Source organism: Manacus vitellinus, unplaced genomic scaffold (assembly GCF_001715985.3).
Source record: "Manacus vitellinus isolate BGI_N305 unplaced genomic scaffold, ASM171598v3 scaffold_62_pilon, whole genome shotgun sequence".
NCBI classification, from domain to species: domain Eukaryota; kingdom Metazoa; phylum Chordata; class Aves; order Passeriformes; family Pipridae; genus Manacus; species Manacus vitellinus.
Window position 1 is genome coordinate 609,595 of NW_021940704.1, and position 17,881 is coordinate 627,475.

Consider the following 17,881-nt stretch of genomic DNA (forward strand, 5'->3'; position numbering starts at 1 on the left):
ACCATCATGTGCCAGCAGGATGAGCAGGCACAGGGGAGGGCACGGCAGAGGGGTTGGGGACTGTCACCCTTTGCAGGGGGTGGGGGGACACTGTGCCCATCTGCAGCATCGCCAAGGGGAGGCACAGCATGGGCAACACCACCGGGGGGGCAGCACGATGGCCGAGGGGTGTCAGGGCGCGGGCACCATCCCCACGCCGGGGGCCCCGGGCAGGGCAGCAGTTCCGTGGAGAGTTTCCTTCCTCCTGCCCCAGCCCGCGCCCCGGCAGCCGCCCCAAGCACGGCTGCAAGCGCCTCTCATGTGACCGCCGGCTTCCTGTGCGCTCCCGGCTCGGTGCCGGTGCCGCGGGACGGGACGTGCCGAGGTGCTGCCGAGCGCTGTGCCCTCTGGCCCCAGTGCCATGCTGCGCCGCAAGCCCTCCAACGCCGGGGACAAGGAGCCAGGACACAGGAAGGTGAGTGCTGGCAGCATCCAGGTGCCCTCAGCACACGCGGGTGTCCCTGCGCACCCAGAGTTGTCCAAGCCTGGGCTGCCATGGGATGCTGAGCAGGAGGGCTGGTGCCAGGGAGCTGGGGCAGAGCCCCAGGGGGTTGGGACAGCGTGGGAGCGGCACTGCCATCCCTCTGTCCCTGCTGCCACCAGCCACTGTGGCCTCGCCAGTGCGTAGTCCTGGCATTGCCCAGCTCCCACCCTGCCTTGCATCCTGGTGGGATGGGTGGCTGGGATGCACGGTCCCCGGGATCAGCATGGGCGCCAGCCAGGGTGCCGGTGGGACCCGCGGGGCTCTGCTGGGGGGGGCTGTGGCCCCCACTCTCCATGGCCTCCCCACGGCGTGGGCGGCCGCCTGCCATTTCCTGGGGGGCCGCGGCGGTGCCGGGTGTGCAGCTCCCAGCCCAGCAAGGTGCTGCGGTCGAGGCTGCAGCTCTGTCACGTGTCGGCCGCTTCCTCTGGCAGCACCGCTCTGAGGTGGGAGCCACAGCAGCACCAGCTGCCAGCACCGTGGCCCCTTGAGAGCCCCCAGCGTGGCACGGCCGTGTGCCACCCCCTGACAACCTGTCTGGAGGCTGGAGTCACCGGGGGGGGGGCCACAATCATCCCCCTGCACCAGGTCTCACACCAGCTGGCACTTCAGCTCTTGCCAAGCCCTGCTGGGCTGGCATCAGCATCGGCAGGTCACCGTGGGGAGCAGGGCAGTGCCTGGTGCCAGGGCCCTGCCCACGGCAGGCACACATCCCACCATGGCAGCTCATCCGTGCTGGGAAGCTCCCACGGGAAACCTGGGTGAAGTCCCCCTCGCTGCACCGGGAGGACCCATCCAGCCCGGCAGGTCCCAGTGGGCATCCCCTGCCCTTGCCCAGCCACAGACGCTCTCACTTCCCTCTCATTGCTGTGCTCTGGGAGAGCCCGGCCTCCCTGGCTCACATCCCACTGCCAGGCTCTCCAGGGCTTCTCCAGTGCTGGGCCAGCAGCTTTCCTGGCTTTGGAGCTGTTTTATCTCTGAAGGGAATGCTCCTGGGGGTTCAACGCTCCTGGGTCTGGTGGGTTCGGGGTGCTGGGGTGGGAGCAGAGATGCACTTGGAGCTGGCCCTGCCCTGTAAAGCCCCAGCAGGGGTGCTCTGGGTGTCCCACTCCGAGCCAGCCTTCTGCAAGGAACGGCAAAAACAAGTGCTGAAGGATGCTCGGTGGAGCCGAGGAGGAGGAGAATGAAGACGGGACAGGCTGAGCAGGGGCAGGAAGGGCCTCGTAAGGAGCTCAAAGCCGGCAGAGCCGCTTGAGAACGGAAATCGCTGTTTGTGGTGGTGGCAGAGTGAGAGCTGCGGTGCCTGCTCTGAGCCTGCCGGCAGTGGGAGCCGAGCTCACCCGGCCCGAACACGGAGTTCTGGCATCCAGGGATGAGGGAGACCCGGGACCGTGTGGCTGTGCTGGGATGCTGGCTGGCTGGCTGGCACCAAGGGCGCTCCTGTCATGGAGAAACCCTTCCCATATGGGACAGGTACCAGAGGACATGGAGATGGAGGCAGGCAGGGGGCACAGGGAAGACTGGAAGGAGCAGGGGCAGAGGGGTGCAGCAGGACTGAGATTCATAATCTGCCTCGATGGCTTTGGCGCAAAGATGGCACTGAGCCAGCTGAGGGTGCTCTCTGGGCTGTGGGGGACACTCACAGTCAGAAAGCACGGGAAACTTTCAGTCCTGGAGTTGACCACGGAGGCAGAAGCAGGGACGTGGCTGCTCTCATGTTCCCAGCCGTTCACTGCCTGCCCACTTGTGGGTGCTGCAGAGCCCTGTGTTCCCCCAAGACGTGCCTAGCCCATGTGCCAGGACAGCAGCGTGGCACAGCCCTGGGCTGCTCCCAGCTTGGCAGTGCCAGACTCCATACCGGAGCATCCCTGCCCCAGGAATGCTGTGCCAAGCAGCTGCACAGGCACTGAGAGCAATACCAGGGCTCTGCTTCCTTGGTCTGGCAGGCTCATAGCACATGGCAGCTCTTGGAATGGGGTGAGACAGGGGAGACTGTGCCAGCCAAAAAACTCTCCCATCACCCTGGGATGGGCAGAGCAGCCCAGAGGGAGGACGGGAGCTGGGGCAGGGGGTGCAGAGAGAAGCCCTCACACCTTTCCATCTCCCCTCTCACACCCCTCCCCCTGCCCCCAGCTTTCCCTCCAGCGCTCCAGCAGCTTCAAGGACTTTGCCAAGTCCAAGGTCAGCTCCCCCGTGCCGAGCGAGAAGGAGTTCAACCTGGAGGAGAATGTGAGTTCCCAGCCTCCCCAGGGCAGCAGCACCCCTTGACATGCCCTCCTCCCCTGGGATCCCCTTCCCAGCCTATTTCAGAGCTGGTTTCCCCAAACTCCTGGTCCTACCAGGGGCCCACATGCCATGGAGCAGCCCATGTTCTAGCACGCGTGGGATTTGGGGTTTCACAGCCCTGTGTGACCCCGCTGGGGTGGAGGGCTCTGCCTTCACTCTCCATCCCTCTGGCAGATTCCTGAGAATGATCCCAGCAGTGCCAGCCCTGAGGATGCCCCGCGGAGCAGTGGGACGAAGCTGGGCAGGAAGTGGCGGGCGGTCATCTCCCGCACCATGAACCGCAAGATGGGCAGGATGGCCGTGAAGGCACTGGCCGAGGGCAAGGTGAGCGGGGGGTATGGGGGACATGGGCAGGTGAGTGGGGGGTATGGGGGACATGGGCAGGTGAGTGGGGGGTATGGGGGACATGGGCAGGTGAGTGGGGGGTATGGGGGACATGGGCAGGTGAGTGGGGGGTATGGGGGACATGGGCAGGTGAGTGGGGGTCAGCTCCTCCTCCCCCAGCCTGACCCCGGTCCCCACAGCAGGGAGAGGTGGAGGAGGAGGGGTCCCCGTGCCCGCTGTCCCCAGACGGCAGCGCAGAGGAGCGGAGCCACGACAAGGTGCCGCTGTCGTACCCGGAGCTGGAGGAGGAGGAGGACGGGCGCCCACCCCTCAGCCGCCAGATGTCCAGCGGTGAGCCCAGCCCCAGCAGCACACCGGTCTGAGCCCCCAGCAGAGCACATCCTGATCCCCTTCTTCTCTGCAGGCAGCGACATTCCCAGCCCTGGTGGTCCCCGGGACAGCCTGCAGCTGGAGGAGACTGTCCCAGCCTACGCCGGCCCCTTCTGCGGCCGGGCCCGCGTCCACACCGACTTCACCCCCAGCCCCTACGACAAGGACTCGCTGAAGCTGCGGGTGAGCCACGGCCACTGCGGCCCTAGGGAGGGAGGGACGGTGGCTGGGGACCCTCCTGAGGCAGAGCTGTTCCCCAGCTGTCCCCAAGCCTGCACCCACTGCCATCCCATCTCCTTTGGCCCAGAAAGGGGACATCATTGGCATCATCGAGAAGCCGCCTGTGGGCACCTGGACTGGGCTGCTCAACAACAGGGTGGGCTCCTTCAAGTTCATCTATGTGGATGTGATCCCTGAGGAGACAGTCCCTGCCCGCAGGAGCCGGGGCTCCAGCCGGAGCAAGCGCCTCAAGCCCAAGACCCTCCATGAGCTGCTGGAGCGCATCAACCTGCAGGTGAGGGATGGCAGCCATGGGGAACAGTGGCACCCAGCACGTGCCCAGGGTGCCAGCAGTGGGACCACCCCCTCTCTGCTCCCCTTCACTATCCCCCATCCCTGTGGGTCCCTCCACTGAGTACCCCAGGGGCACAGAGGGGACACATGGGGCATTTCTGGGTGATGTGGGGGCAAGTGCCCACCATGGACCTGCACCGGGGGCCAGGGGAGCCACCTGCTCATCCCTGCCCACCATCCCTCACCCAGGAACACATCCCCACCCTCCTGCTGAATGGGTACCAGACCCTGGAGGACTTCAAGGAGCTGAAGGAGACCCACCTGAATGAGCTGCACATCACAGACCCCCAGCACCGCGCCAAGCTGCTGACAGCTGCCGAGCTCCTCCTGGACTACGACAGTAAGAGCCCCGGGGAGGGAGTGGGAGACCCCCACCACCACCCACAGTCCCCCCTGCTGGGCACCCCAGCAGCACCACTAATGCCTCGGTCCCTCTCCCAGCAGCCAGTGAGCCGGAGGATGGTGACAGCTCTGAAGCCCTGCCATCACCCTCGGAGCCCAAAGGGGACATTCCCCGGGACTCAGGCTGCTTCGAGGGATCGGAGACCCTGGATGGCAGCCGGGAGGAGGCCGAGCTGGGGGGTCCTGAGGAGCAGCTGGGGGCTCTCTCCATGGCACAGTCCCCCTGAGCCCACTGGCACTGCTGCTTCCCACTCTGGCCCTGGCAGCAGGGACAGACCAGAGGGGACAGCTGCTGGCAGGGGACAGAGGAGCCCCAGCGGCGTGACCTCAGGGCCCAGCTTGGCCCCGGCACCACAGGCAGGTGCTGTACCCCCAGGACATTTTGCATGGTGCTACCTGGCACTGCTGCCCCGATGTGGGGGCTCTGGGCACCCCAGGGCACCGTGCTCCAGGCATGGGCTGCTGCTCCTGGATTTGCCAGGAGGCTTGAGGGAGCTGGGGACGGGAGCCATGCCTGCAGGCAAATGAAGTCTTCACTGTCACTGCTCAGCATGGGCACATAGAGACCCCTCCTCACTCACCATGGGGGGCAGCAGGATGCAAATAATGCAGCTAAGACACTCTGGAAGTGTGAGATGGAGAGGCTGGAAAGGCACAGGGAAGGGGGAAAAGGCAGCTGGCTTGGGGCAGCACAGACACGCAGGGGCTACAGCTCAGCCATTTTCAAACCAATTAAGTTTCCTTCATTGTTTTAAAATTAAAAAAAAATAAGAAGAAAAAAATAAGAAGAAAAAAATAAAGAACCCCCAACCCTTGCCCGACCTCCCCTTCCTTCTGGAGACCCCGACCAGCGCAGGCAGGCCTCACTGGCACGGCAGTCCCGGCAGGCAGCACTCCCCACACTGCATGGAACGGGGAGCAGCAGAGCCAAAAAATACACTTTTTCACACCGAATTTGAGATTTGGTCAGTAGCATGTTGGGGCGGCTCCCACGGCCGGCGGGGTGCTCAGGGCCAGGAGCAGGACCCCTGTCCTGCGGGGACGAGATGGGACCGGGCTGGCTACAGGGCCATGGCAGGGAGGCCGGGAGCAGCTGCAGGGCCACTGTGGACCCATGGCCATAGCCAGAGCAGCAGCTCTGCCCTCTCACCGGGAGAGGAGACCCCGGCACCGCAGGAGAGGGGGCAGCGCCGGTGCCACGTTAACACCACGTCAACACCACTGTCACCCGCTGCCAGCCACAGCCCAGGGCCACGCTGCGAGGGCCTAGGGAAGAGGAGCGAGGTGGGAGGCACAGGCCAGGCTCCAGAGGGAGCAGGCTGCTCCACACAGCTGCTGAAAGCAGGATGGCATGAGGCCAGGGGCGGAGCAACAGCGACTTCCCGCTGCCAGGCAGGAGCATCATGGAGACACACACAGGACTGGCCAGGCAGGACACCCCCCACCTGCCACCACCCACTGCACACTTGCAGGAGGCACAGGAGTGCCCAGCACTCATGGTGTGGGATGGGGAGCTGCCAGGGCACGGAATGGCCTCTCTCCACCACGGGCCTCTGCAGGGACCCCGCAGGCGTGAGGGTCCTGCCAGCACAGGACAGGGAGTGGGGCAGGGGAAGAGGAGCCCTGCCACGACATGGAGCTCTCCCACCATCCCCCCCAGCCTCTTCTCCCGACTTTGCTGAGGACACACAGGTGAATGACACCACACAGCCCATCCTCGGGCAGCCAGCACAGCCCTGGGAAGATCCAAGGCTCCCACAGCCAGTCTGGGATGGCTGAGAACTGCAGAGCAAGGCAGATGGGGGACACCGGAACACAAGGACACAACACAGTCAGGGCTGAGGTTCTGCAGAGCGGCCGTGCCACAGCAAGGGGAGGGCTCAGTGCAGACACCCAGCAGCAAATGCAGCCCCAGCACCAGCCAGGGAGCCGGTGGCACAGGCAGACCCTTCCCTGCAGCTCAGTACACCCTGGCACAACCACTCTGTGGCTGGTGTAGGTCGGGGAGGCTGCCCGCTCCTTCCCTCGAGCCTCCGGGTCGGTTTGAGCCCCAGGGCAGGGTGAGGAGGGTCCCCATCACAGCTGCTGCCCCAGCTATGTCACATGAAAAGGAGCACAGGAAGAAAGCTACTTAAAAACCGCTGCCAGCAGAACTCCTCCCCGCTTGTTTGGGTCCTCTGGGCACCACAACGTCTCCTGACAAGCCTTGCCACGCCAACCACAAAACAACGTCACAGATTAGAGGAAGGAGGGAGGAGGGGAGAGAGGATGCTACTGCCATGATTGCTTTCCCCTTCCCATGGGGATTCCTCAGCAGGAGGGAGCAGGCTGGTCCTGACTGCTGAGCTGCTGGACCACGAGTTGCCCCATCAGAGCTGGGGCCAGGCAGAGGGACAGCCCCGGCCCTGAGCCAGGATGGAGCATCCAGGACAGCCTGCAGAGCCAGAGGCCCAGCCCTGGCCGCAGGCAGACCTGCCTCAGCAGTGGCAGTGCCCCGTGGTGACCAGGGCGTGCCACCCACTCTCGCTGTCCCGTGCCACCGCTGGCCCACACCGTGGTGAGTAATGACTAAAGCAAAATGGCCATGGGGAATCAGGTGCCTGCCATCCAGCCCTCCTCCTCCTCTCCTCCATCACTTCCAGCTTTGATTAGACAAAACAAGAAAGTTCTCCCTTCCAAGCAGACGCTAGTGCTCCGCTCGCCCAGCGTCCGGGGAGGGCACCGGGACCTCCCCAGGCGTTCGCTGCTTCTCCTCCGGCATCTCGGTGTCACTCAGGGATGGCACAGGGACCTGGGGAGAGAGGACAGAGTGACCTGCAGGGACACACCCCAGTACAGAGCACCTGTCTGAGCATACAGGCCCCACGGCTCTGCTCCTGCCTCCAGCTCCACCAGCAGCAGTCTCGGCTGGGCTTGGGAAAAGGAGAAACCAGGGGCCCCCCAACAAAAACAACAAAAGCTTCGGGAAGAGCTGGAGCACTGGACTGCTCCAGCAGAAGTGGTCTGGACTGTATCCACCAGAGAAGCAGCAGATCGTGCCCAAGCATGAGCAGGCCCAAACATTTCCCACCATGTTCATGGAATAATTTAGGGAAGTGCACTCTGGAGGTCTCCTGTCCAACTATGTCCTTAAAGCAGAGCTAATTTCAAACACAGAGCAGGCTGTTCTCCAAAGATAGAGATCCCACATCTGTGAGGACCCTTCCCAGGCAGAGCCCTGCAGCTCACATGCAGCACCAGAACAAGATGCAGGCAACATCCCACCCTTCCCCAGCCCCTCCCAGCTCCATGGGTGACAGCTCCTGAGTGCTCTCACGGCAGCACTGATCTCCAAAACCACAGCTAGCTGTGATCTCCTTTGAGGAAACTCCAGGAAACCAAGAGGCCCTGGTTTCCAGCGTCAGACCAAAATGGCTTTTCACCAGCAGCCTCTCAGCACGGCCCCCCTATGTTGTTCTGTCCTTCCTACATCACTCTCAGCTTTCCCTCACTGTCCAAGAGCCCCCCCAGCTCCCAAGAGGATTACTCACGGCACTGGGGAGAGGAATGCTGCCATCCTGCTGCTTCATGCTGCTCTCCTCAGCCTGCCTGGGGCCCTGCATGGCCGGGGGCTCCTGTGTGCCAGGCCCCCGCGGGCATGGCCCCTCCTGAGCTGTGCTCTCCTCCTGCTGCAGGATGCCCCGTCTGTCCAGGACACTGCAAGAACAGAGCCATGCCATCAGAGACACATGCCTCCCCAGATCCCATCTCTTTTCCCAGCAGGAGAAGTGCTGGTGGAAGGCAAAGGTCAGAGCTGCCCCTCAACAGCTTACCTGGGAGGCAGAGGCCCACAAAGCACCTCACAGCAGTTCTTCACTATGTTGCCGTGGCTGTAGGGATTCTGCACACGGTTCTTCCCAGTCCAGGACCCCTTAATCTGAAACAGTCAGGCACAAGGTCAGGTCTGCTCCAGGGAAACCCTCCCCCAGAGCCCTGCCTTGGCCTGCAGAGCGGGCACAGCTGTGACGCGCTGAGAAACGGCAACGGCTCAGAGGAAGAGGAAGAGTCTACTTACATCTTCGTTGGTTGTCTGATTCAGTGCCACCAGGAAGGTGTGGAACCCAGTTAACCCCACCACCGACCACAGCGTGAAGAAACAGATGAGCACCTCCAGTACAGTGAGAACAGTTAAGGACTGGGAACAGCTGGGGAGCGGGCCCAGCCCACCTCTCACAACCCTCAAGCACACCAACTTCTCTTCCTCTCCTAACCATGGTTTTCTGTTTTAGCCTCCTCCCCAAAGCCACAAAACTGCTCCCCATCTTGTCATCGGTGGAAAAATGCCCAGAGATACATGTTAGAGTGGCCTGGGCAGCCCGTCCATAATGCAGCTCCCACTAGCCCCCAGCTTTAGAGAAGAGGCACTGTGGAAGGATATGTCCCTGGGGTTTCCTTCAACGTGTTCAGAAATCCAATCTTCAGAGATTCTGCAATACAAAAAGCAAGAGATATTTTTTACTCTGGAACATGCCATCAAATTCCCTTTCCCACTCCATCGCTCTGGTTTCCCACCGCTATCTGTACCCTTACTCCCTCCCTCCTTCCCAGCCCTCCAGCCAGACTCACTCAGTGCTACGTAGACGATGTTGAAGGTGAAGATGTAGATGGTGAGGAGGGAGAGCGAGAGGATGAAGAGGTAGAAGTAGCGGTAGTTCCTCTTCCCCACACAGTTGCCCACCCAGGGACAGTGATGGTCGAAGCGCTCTGGGGAAGCCAAGACGGAGATCAGCACCCTCCAACACAGCCCTGCCCACCTCTGGATCTTTGCTCCTGTGCCCCCACCTCAAAAATCTCCCAGGCTGATAAGGACTCCTAAGTCCAACCCTCTGCTCACTCAGGACTCTGTATCCCAGACCCCGTCCAGCAAGGGAGACCAGGTCAGAAAGTCTAAAATCGTTTCATAATGAGTCATTTTGCGCATTAAGAGAGAGTTTCAACTTCCTGTGTGTCTTCTCTCTCTGGGGTACAACAGCCACAGCACACGGGTTACATGAAGGCCTGGGAGTCTCCAGGTTGTTACCCAACCCACTATACCTACTAGAATAATCAGGAGAGGGTTCGTGGAAGTGCATAAACACACAAAGGTCGGGAATCTGAAGAGGAGTAACGGGATTTCTACCTGGAGCAGCAACGCTGAACATAAGCCAATTATATACACAGGAGGACAACAACCAGGGCACCCCATAGGATAGCACAATCCCCATGCTGATGAAGGAGCTGCTGTCATCGAAGACACAACTCTCCACTAGAACCCTCCAGCAAGGCCAGAGTCCAGTGGAACAGAAAAACAGGCTGCGCACACACACGGAGAAGTTGGACTTGGTTACGCTAGTTATTGCCAAAGCCCTGGCAAAGAGTAACCACGTGGCTCCAGGTGCTGAGCAAACATCAAGCTCCTTCAGCATAAGACAAGACAGCCTGTCCCTATGTGGACACATCACCACTCCAGACCCGCCCAGCACGAGGCACAGGTCTCCCTCTTTCTCCCAGGTTCCCCCAGAGGAGCTGAGGGCAGGAGCAGGCCCACCCTGCACTCACCCACGCAGTTGTCGCAGATGCTGCAGTGCGAGGCGCGGGGCGGGCGGAAGATCTTACACGTGTAGCAGTACTTGAGCTTCACGATCTGGTTGTTGATCTGGAAGTTCTTGATGCGCGGGGGCGGGCGCTGGCCCTGTGGCACGGTCCCGTTGGTGGCCTCTGCCAGAGAGAACAGAGCACAGATCGGACCTGCTGCTACAACACGACAGGCCCAGAACGACAACTCGTTTCCCCGCCTTTCCTACCAGCGGGACCAGAGCCTGTTGGCTCCAGAGCCGGCGGCTGCAGCTCTGCTCATGCGAGCCAGAGCCAACCTGGCAGCTTGGAGGCAGGAAAAGGGATGCCAGAGCTTTCATGGGCACATTGAGAGAAGGCTAGGGGTTGTCACCCGCATTCATAAAAACTGATCCCTGAGGGATCAAGGGGACCACACCAAACTTCCTGCACCCCTTCCCAAAAGCAAACTTTGTATGTACATGGCTACGGGAGAGAAAGTAGCAGGTGAAAGGGTTCCCAGAGAGAGATGCAGGTACATCATGCCCCCTTTTTGAGACTTGGCCAAGCACAATGGGCCAGCAGATCGGGGCGCTCCTCACTTTTGGAGGTCCAGCCAGGAGGAAAGGCTCTGCAGGGACTGCAGCCTAAAAATATGCCAGAAATACAGAGGCTTTTCCAGCCCTCCCCAGGTTGGCTGCCCCACACTCACCAATCTCCATCTCGATGAAGGCTGCCTCGTCAGGCAGGGCCCTCGGGATCACCCCGGGGTCACTGAAGCTCGTCCGCAGCAGCGTGGCCATGGCAAACAGGAAGAGAACTGCTGCAAACACGGGGATGGCTGGGGACAGCTGGACAGCCAGGTACCGGCACCTGCGGACACGGGGCGGGAGGAGATGAGTCAGAGCGAGTCTGGAGTCTGCCGGCACCGCGTTGAGCACGCCTGGCACGGCATCAAAGCCCCGGCGCTCCTGAGCACTGGTAAGATCTAGAGCAGAGAAGCTGTTCAGCATGTCCTTCTGATTCCCCACCACAGGAGAATGCTCCCGGGGCAGCTCCAGTGACCAGGCACCATCACAGCACTGCTGTGTTTTCCACCAGCCAGGCACAGATACTTCCCAGCATCTGTTCTGTTTTCAGATCCAGTTTTGGGCGGTGCCAGAAATGTGACCAGGCAGCTGGAGAGACCATGCCTGTTAGACCCCTGCTGCCAAGGGATGGGCTGGAGCTCCAGAAGAAGCACCCAAGGCCGGGTCGAGGACCTACCAAGCCGGAAGGCATGGAAGCACATGAGGATGGTGGGAATCTCTAGCTGGCCCCTAAAGGGCAGCAGCTTCCAGTACCACAGAAATTACTGGAATTTACTGCATCCTGTGCTTCTCAGGAATGGGTTCCTCTGGAAGTGCAACATTCCCATGCAATGTCTGTCTTCCTCTGTCTTTTCTGAGGTAAGGGACTGAAAAGCTCCAAATAAAGCAGAAAGGCTCCTGCTCCAAGATTTCCCAAGCCCAAGAGGGAACATGGTACAAGGTTTGTTTGCTATAAAATGCAGCAAGACTCGACAAGGAGTTTATTGTTCTCATCCTGCTGATGGAGGAAGTGCAAAGGGAGCATGGGACTCATTTCATCATAGCTGTGCTGCTCCCACATAGCCTCATCCATGTTCCCATGAGCACCACAGCGCAGGCCTGGGTAGAAGTCATGGTTTAGAGACATACGGGGCTGAAAGAAAACACATATTTATCCTAATTCCTTCAGAAAACCCCACTGATATTGGGTCAAAATTCCTATAGAGCTTGCCTATGGTTTAAGGGAACCCCCCCAATCCCACCATTTGTACCATGTCTCACCTCTCCTCTCACATGTGTCTTCCCTGGGTGCCTCCTGATGCAGCTGAGCACTGAGGCTTTCAGGCACCTGGCTTTCCTAGACCCACCCTTCGCCCTTTTTGGTGAAGGGTGAATCAATCCAGATTCCTTCTGTTCCACAGTTACTCTCCAAGAGAGCATCAGTCTACTGCAGTGAGAGGACAGGGATTATGCTCCCTGGGGGGGCTGCCATCCCAACCAAAGCCATTTCCACTAGCTCCACAGCACTGACTACTTAATTCTGGACAGCATTCCCACCACAGCTTCCCCAAACACAATGCAGCTTCCAGCTCTGCAGACCCATCACAGGAATGCTCACCAGACCACTGGCTGTCTCCAGCGACTGTCCCCAGCATGTGACAAGGACAGAAGGGCTGCACACTGGAGCTACAGCATGCTTTGGCCACAGCTGCAACACCAAGCACCCACAGTGATGCACATGGCTTGTCCCATACACCAACATCCTTAATTTCAGACACTGCACACTCCTCAGTTCCCCAAAACAACGTCCCTGTGCCGAGCCTTGCCCACAGCCAAAGAGCCAGAGGGCTGAGCTTATCGTCTTCAGGCAGCACAAGATAACTTTGCATTCCCTCTGCAAGGGCAAAGTCCAGGGAGAGCTGCAAGTCGGTCAGAGAGTAAACAGAAACCTTGGAGCCCATTTGGGGTAGAAATATGGGTTTAGGAATATGTAATATGGGTTTAGGTGTGGGTCAGCCTCTTCTCCCAGGTTACAAGTGACAGGACAAGAGCACGCAGCCTCAAGCTGTGCCAGGGGAGGTTCAGGTTGGACATCAGAAATTTCTTCCTGGAAAGGGTGGTCAGGGAGGTGGTGGAGTAACCATCCCCAGAGGTGTTCAAGAAACGACTGGACATGGCACTCAGTGCTCTGGGCTGGGTGACAAGGTGAGGATTGGTCAAAGGTTGGACTAGATCATCTTGGAGGTCTTTTCAAACCTAAATGATTCAGTGATGCTGTGATTATCCCTTGAAAATCTGGACACTGTCTGCCCCAAAGGGCTGCAGCCTGACCCTTGTTCAGCTGACACGACAGCTTTTGGAACTGCCGTGACAACATGAACATATTGTGGGTTTAAATATGGATCCATGAACTGTGTTAAAGCTGAGCCACAGCCCTCCTGCTTCCACACGGGCTTAGCTTAACTTCCCTCAACTAGGCTGGCTTCTGTGGCCCCTCACAGCTGAGGGCAGAGGGCAGCTCTCACCACACTGAAACTGCATAAGGCCCAACATGGAGCCCAACATGGAACCCCCCACATGCCTCCTGTTCTCCACTGCACTGATGGGGCCTCACTCTTCCAGAGGTGACTTTCAGGGAACATGTCCACAGCAGGGACAGCAACCACACAAAGTCTTGACTTGGTACTCAGGTACTCACTAGCACTGGGGTATCTTCGGTCTATGCTGCATCTCCAGCATGATTTCACTGCTCAGTAACAGACATTTTAAAGATCTTTTGTCTGGGAGAGCTCGGAGCCAACAGAGATGCTCTGTTGGCATGTGAGGATGCTGCTCCCCCACTCCCAGCACCATATTTGTGCTCTGGAGCGTTTTGTCACCGTCAAGCAGACAATAACAGCACTATCACAATTCATCGTCACAGAGGGGTGGGCTGGGGGCAGGAAGGCTCAACAAAGAGATCATTGGAATGGGGGGGTGGAGGGAGAAGCAGCTAGCTGGGAGGTGCCACTAGTTACAGTGCTTGGCCGGTTATTTTGTGCCCTCTTGAGAAGGTCTGTTGTAATCAGCACATTGAGCAAAGCTCTGAAGGAAGGGGAAAGCCACCATGCCTGGATGACAGGGACTGCAGCCACAGCCACTGGGCACTGCATCTTCTACACAGGCCCCAACTGTGCTCAGCACAAGCTTCATGATATCAGTCACTCACATCTCACCTGCAAATCAACTTTCCTAAACTACGGCACAACCACACTGTGAGTGCCAGCAGAGCTGTATCTTTCCCAAACACCTGACCCTCACCAGGGCACTTCAGCCATCTGCACCTCCCAGCTCTGGGATGGTGTCCAGGAGCCACTGTGCTTGTGGTAAGTGTGAAAGAGGCTGCTCCAAAGCCCAGGTAAGTGCCACAACCACAAATCTGTGTCCAGGCCCTTCCCAGCAGCACCAGGCAGAGCTGGAGCTCTCCATGGAACCTCTCCCCATCTGCCAGCGGTGACACAGAAACCCTCACTACAGACCCACATCAACTGCCAGCACACACCATGTGCTTCTGACCCGGCTGAGGCAGGACACAGATGCATTACACTGATGTTATTGCTCTTTTCCTGGCTAAAAAATCAAGTTTCCACACAGGCAGATCACCCCAAGATCCACACGGAAATGAGGGTGTCACAGAGGACACGCAGGGAGGCTGAAGTCATCTCCTGAGAAGGAACCCACAAATGAGAAAAAGGTCAGTTGAAACCCCAGGAGCAGCCACTGCACATACAAACAGGAGTGAAACAAGCTGACCTCTGGACACCAACAAAGAAATTACAGTGATTAAAAAGCACCGATCAACTCATGTGTAAGTTTTGACCATGCTTGTCAGAGATCTGTCTAGAGGTAACACCATCTCAGAGGCTCCTCTGTCAGCCTTGGGTCTCTGGGGTTCGGAAATCAAAACTAAAAAATAAAGTCACATGAGGGGCAGTGTAGGTGTTTTCAACCTATCAGAAGACAAACACATTTTCATCTCTACAAAGCTAAGAAAGTAGGAAAAACAAAGTGACAAATATACCTGGGCATTGGAGAAGCCTCTGACATTTACAGATATCAAGTTCTGTGCTGAAAAGCTGGAGGCAAAAGAAATCCCATTCCCTTCAGCTGTGTGAGGAACTCACGTCAGGCCATGAGACAGGCTGGCAAACTGCAAAGGGAACTCCCAGCCTGAGAGAGGATGCAGCATCCCATCATCCTCGTTCCCAAAGGGATTTCACAAGTGCTTTACATGGGCTTCTCTCACGCCAGAACACCACGGGCAGAGTTACCAGCTAAGTGCCCAGCCACAGGGCTGACATTACCGTTAGGAGTCTGAAACAACGCCCAGAGGATGTGGAACCGAATTTTATGGGACATGTTATGGAGCAGACCTAGTTAAGCACAGGTCTCGGACCCTGCAGGGACCAGCCCTGAGCAGCGGGAGCTGCTCCCTGATGAAGTGGTGGTGAGAGAGGTGCCCTTGGGCAGAGGACCCTGGTGGCTGCAGAGCCCTTCCCGGGAGCCAGAGCCAGCACGGCTCCGTCCCTCTGCCTTATCCAGGAGGGAGGAGCCGGATCTCAGGTACGGCACTGAGCTCTGCCAGCCTCTGGGTCCTGTTCGCTCCCGGATGGAGAGACTTACGCGATCCCAGACCACAGCGCTGCGGACTGGGAGATCAAAGCACGGAAACTCCCACCCACAGGGCTGAGGAGGCTCAGCCCGCTCGCCTGCGGACACCGCGGAGCAGCCGATGGCACTGGAGATACTCGGAGGAAAAAAAACACCACCAGAAGCAGCAGCCCAAAGAGCACGGCCGTCATTCCAGGGCTGCGGAGGACCCTGCCAGCGAGGGACGGCGGTGGCTTTTCCCCTGATGCGGGTGCCGGTCCCCACCAGCGCCGGCTGTAACCGGAGCCAGCACAGCCCGGAGCGCCGGGATCAAGCCCGGCCCGGCGCAGGGCGAGCAGCCAGACAGATCCTGGCTCCAGGCACCCCCGGAGCCGCGTTCAGACAAGGTGTGACTGCGCAAGTGATTCAGCTGAATGGAAAAGGCACCACGGCACGGGCAGCCCTGCAGTGAGCGGGCAGGGAGGGGAAGGGCTCCTCCGCCCACCACCGACTGCCACGCTCCAAATCCAGACCCTAACACCCGGATGGCTCCTCTGTAGCACGAGTTTTAAGAGGGGAAACCAGGAATTTGCATGCAAACGCAAAAGAATCTGCCAAAAGCTGAGACAAAGGCACAACGCGGTGAAAGCTCAAGGTTGAGACCCTCACCCAAAGCTCCCCGAGGTGCGTGGAAGGTGCACAGGGTAGGTAGGGAGCCCAGCTGCTCATCTCAGCCTGGTCGGTGCAAAAGAGACCCTGGGGAGTCCTTCCAGATGGGAAGGCAATATCTCATCCCTCTCCCAAACACAAAAATCCCCAAACAAGTTCAAAACAACTCCCTCTTTACCAAACAGAAAACACTGAGATGTTATGCACTGAATCAAATGGGTATTTGGGGTTTTCCCAAACTTTTCCTTGTCTTCCTTAGATGATTTAACTAAAATTCAAAAGTGATCCTACTCCCAGCAGCACTTCCCCTGCACAGCCCACCCTCTGGCTCTAGGCACCGTCTGAATGTCTCGGTGCAAGCAACCCCTCCATAGGCCTCTGCTTCCCAGAGCATGGAAAGGGGCTTCTCAAGGAATTTGTAGTCACATTCCAGGCTAACCACGGCCTAGGGATGGAACACAGCCTTAGCTCACTCTGCCTGGTGCAGCTGGTGAGGGTAACCACAGCAGAGCGGGATGTGGTTCACTCTCCACGGGACCCACAGGGAGCCAGAGCAATTATCCCTCAAATCAGTGTTTCTGGAGCAGCAAAAAGCATTTCTGGAGCAGCAGTTCTTCCTGCAAGGCAGGAAGGCTCAGTCCCACTTTTCAGATGGAAAAAAAAACCCCAAACAACAAACCAAGAGTGGTGTCACTTGGTACCTCAGAATTCAGACTGAGCCAGGGATAATTTGGACAAGGAACTAGGGAGAGCCATGCCAGGCCAGGGGATGTGGAGACAAGTTCCCTAGCCTGGGGAAGATGCTGAGGAGGCCAGCATCTGGGCTGAGGGGTTTATGGCTCTGCAGGGACAGCCAGGGCTTAGCCAGGGAGCAGCTCCTTCCGCTTGCTTTTCCTGGCTTAACAAGCTTTTGTGTTACCCAATCCTGTGTCAGCCCTTCTCCTGCCCCAGAACACAAACATACCCAAGGAGACTGAGGAAGGGAAGTTTTGCAGTTCTTTAGCTGATCCAATTTCATCCTCAAACCAGGTGACAGGGGCGTCCTGTACCCTCCCACAGCATCAGCTGGGGCAAACATAAGCTTTTCCCTTTTTGTTTGTTTTTTTGATTGTAGGATTACTTTAATGCCAGCCCAGCTCCCTGGGATTGCTGAAAGGAGGGGGCAGGTCCCTCTCCTTCAGCAGGATCCAGGGTTTTGGCTGCAGAGCTGATCTAAGGGGTGGCTGGACCCTCCCCAAATACTGGGGTGGCTCTGGCTGTGGGGCCTCTGCTGTAGTGCAGCACTGGGGGCAGATCAGACTGTCAGGAGCCTCGGAGCCATCAACCTCATTCCTCATTAATCCTCCAGCAGGGCCACCTTCCTGGTGGGGCTGACAGGGGTGGCTGCATGTCCCCCCAAGGGCAGGGACACAGGCTGGACCCTGGGGCTGCAGCAGCAGTGCCCTTGCACCCCAGCCATCCCAGGGCCAGGAGCACTTGGGACTGCCAAGCCCCAGACAGAGGAAAGGGTGACCCATGGGGACAGAGGGTCAGTGTCACCCTGCAGGGTCCAAATACAGGGAGGTGTCATCCCATGGGCAGAGCCGGGGGAACGATCTGGTAGGGCCCATCCTCCCCAAAACCTCCAGGCTCAGTCTGCTGAGGGCCAGGAGACAGATCTGGGCAGGCAGAGCCACACCATGCCAGGCTCCCCTCTGCCAGGCTGCTTCATGCCAGGCTCCCCTCCCTCTCCCGAGGCCCCCGGACCGGTCCCCAGTCCCATCCCAGCCCCGCGGGGGTCCCCGGGGGAACTCACTCGAAGGCAAAGAAGAGAGCGCAGGTGCCGAGGATGAGGAAGAGCGTCAGGTAAAAGATGCCCTTCTGGCGGGCCATCATGATGCGGCCGTCGCAGCAGAAGGTGTTCCTGCCCGGCAGCTTCTCCCATTTCCGAACCACCTTCTTCCTCGCC

At 58.9% G+C, this 17,881-nt stretch overlaps 2 protein-coding genes across 2 annotated transcripts; one reads left to right on the forward strand and one right to left on the reverse strand.

Moving 5' to 3' along the window:
• Positions 1–349: 349 nt before the first annotated feature.
• Positions 350–5,193, forward strand: SASH3 (SAM and SH3 domain containing 3). Its single transcript, XM_018083263.1, has 8 exons — positions 350–454; positions 2,654–2,749; positions 2,981–3,130; positions 3,331–3,481; positions 3,555–3,703; positions 3,828–4,034; positions 4,283–4,433; positions 4,535–5,193. Exons 1-8 carry the CDS (start codon positions 401–403, stop codon positions 4,720–4,722), a joined length of 1,146 nt encoding a protein of 381 aa, XP_017938752.1. The 5' UTR covers positions 350–400; the 3' UTR covers positions 4,723–5,193.
• Positions 5,194–5,303: 110 nt separating this feature from the next.
• On the reverse strand, positions 5,304–17,875 carry ZDHHC9 (zinc finger DHHC-type containing 9). The gene is made up of 9 exons (XM_018083343.2): positions 17,729–17,875; positions 10,779–10,939; positions 10,073–10,231; positions 9,101–9,238; positions 8,913–8,961; positions 8,550–8,652; positions 8,308–8,411; positions 8,026–8,191; positions 5,304–7,286 (listed from the first exon to the last, which is right to left on the reverse strand). Exons 1-9 carry the CDS (start codon positions 17,806–17,808, stop codon positions 7,182–7,184), a joined length of 1,065 nt encoding a protein of 354 aa, XP_017938832.1. The 5' UTR covers positions 17,809–17,875; the 3' UTR covers positions 5,304–7,181.
• Positions 17,876–17,881: the final 6 nt, after the last annotated feature.

Coding starts and splice junctions, on each gene's coding strand:
- SASH3 (XM_018083263.1), top strand. CDS start 401: ATGCTGCGCCGCAAGCCCTCCAACGCCGGGGACAAGGAGCCAGGACAC. Junction 3,131..3,330: donor AGGCACTGGCCGAGGGCAAG/GTGAGCGGGGGG, acceptor CGGTCCCCACAG/CAGGGAGAGGTGGAGGAGGA. Junction 4,434..4,534: donor GCTCCTCCTGGACTACGACA/GTAAGAGCCCCG, acceptor TCCCTCTCCCAG/CAGCCAGTGAGCCGGAGGAT.
- ZDHHC9 (XM_018083343.2), bottom strand. CDS start 17,808: ATGATGGCCCGCCAGAAGGGCATCTTTTACCTGACGCTCTTCCTCATC. Junction 9,239..10,072: donor CATCTGCGACAACTGCGTGG/GTGAGTGCAGGG, acceptor TGGCTTCCCCAG/AGCGCTTCGACCATCACTGT. Junction 8,653..8,912: donor TTGAAGGAAACCCCAGGGAC/ATATCCTTCCAC, acceptor AACTGTTCTCAC/TGTACTGGAGGTGCTCATCT.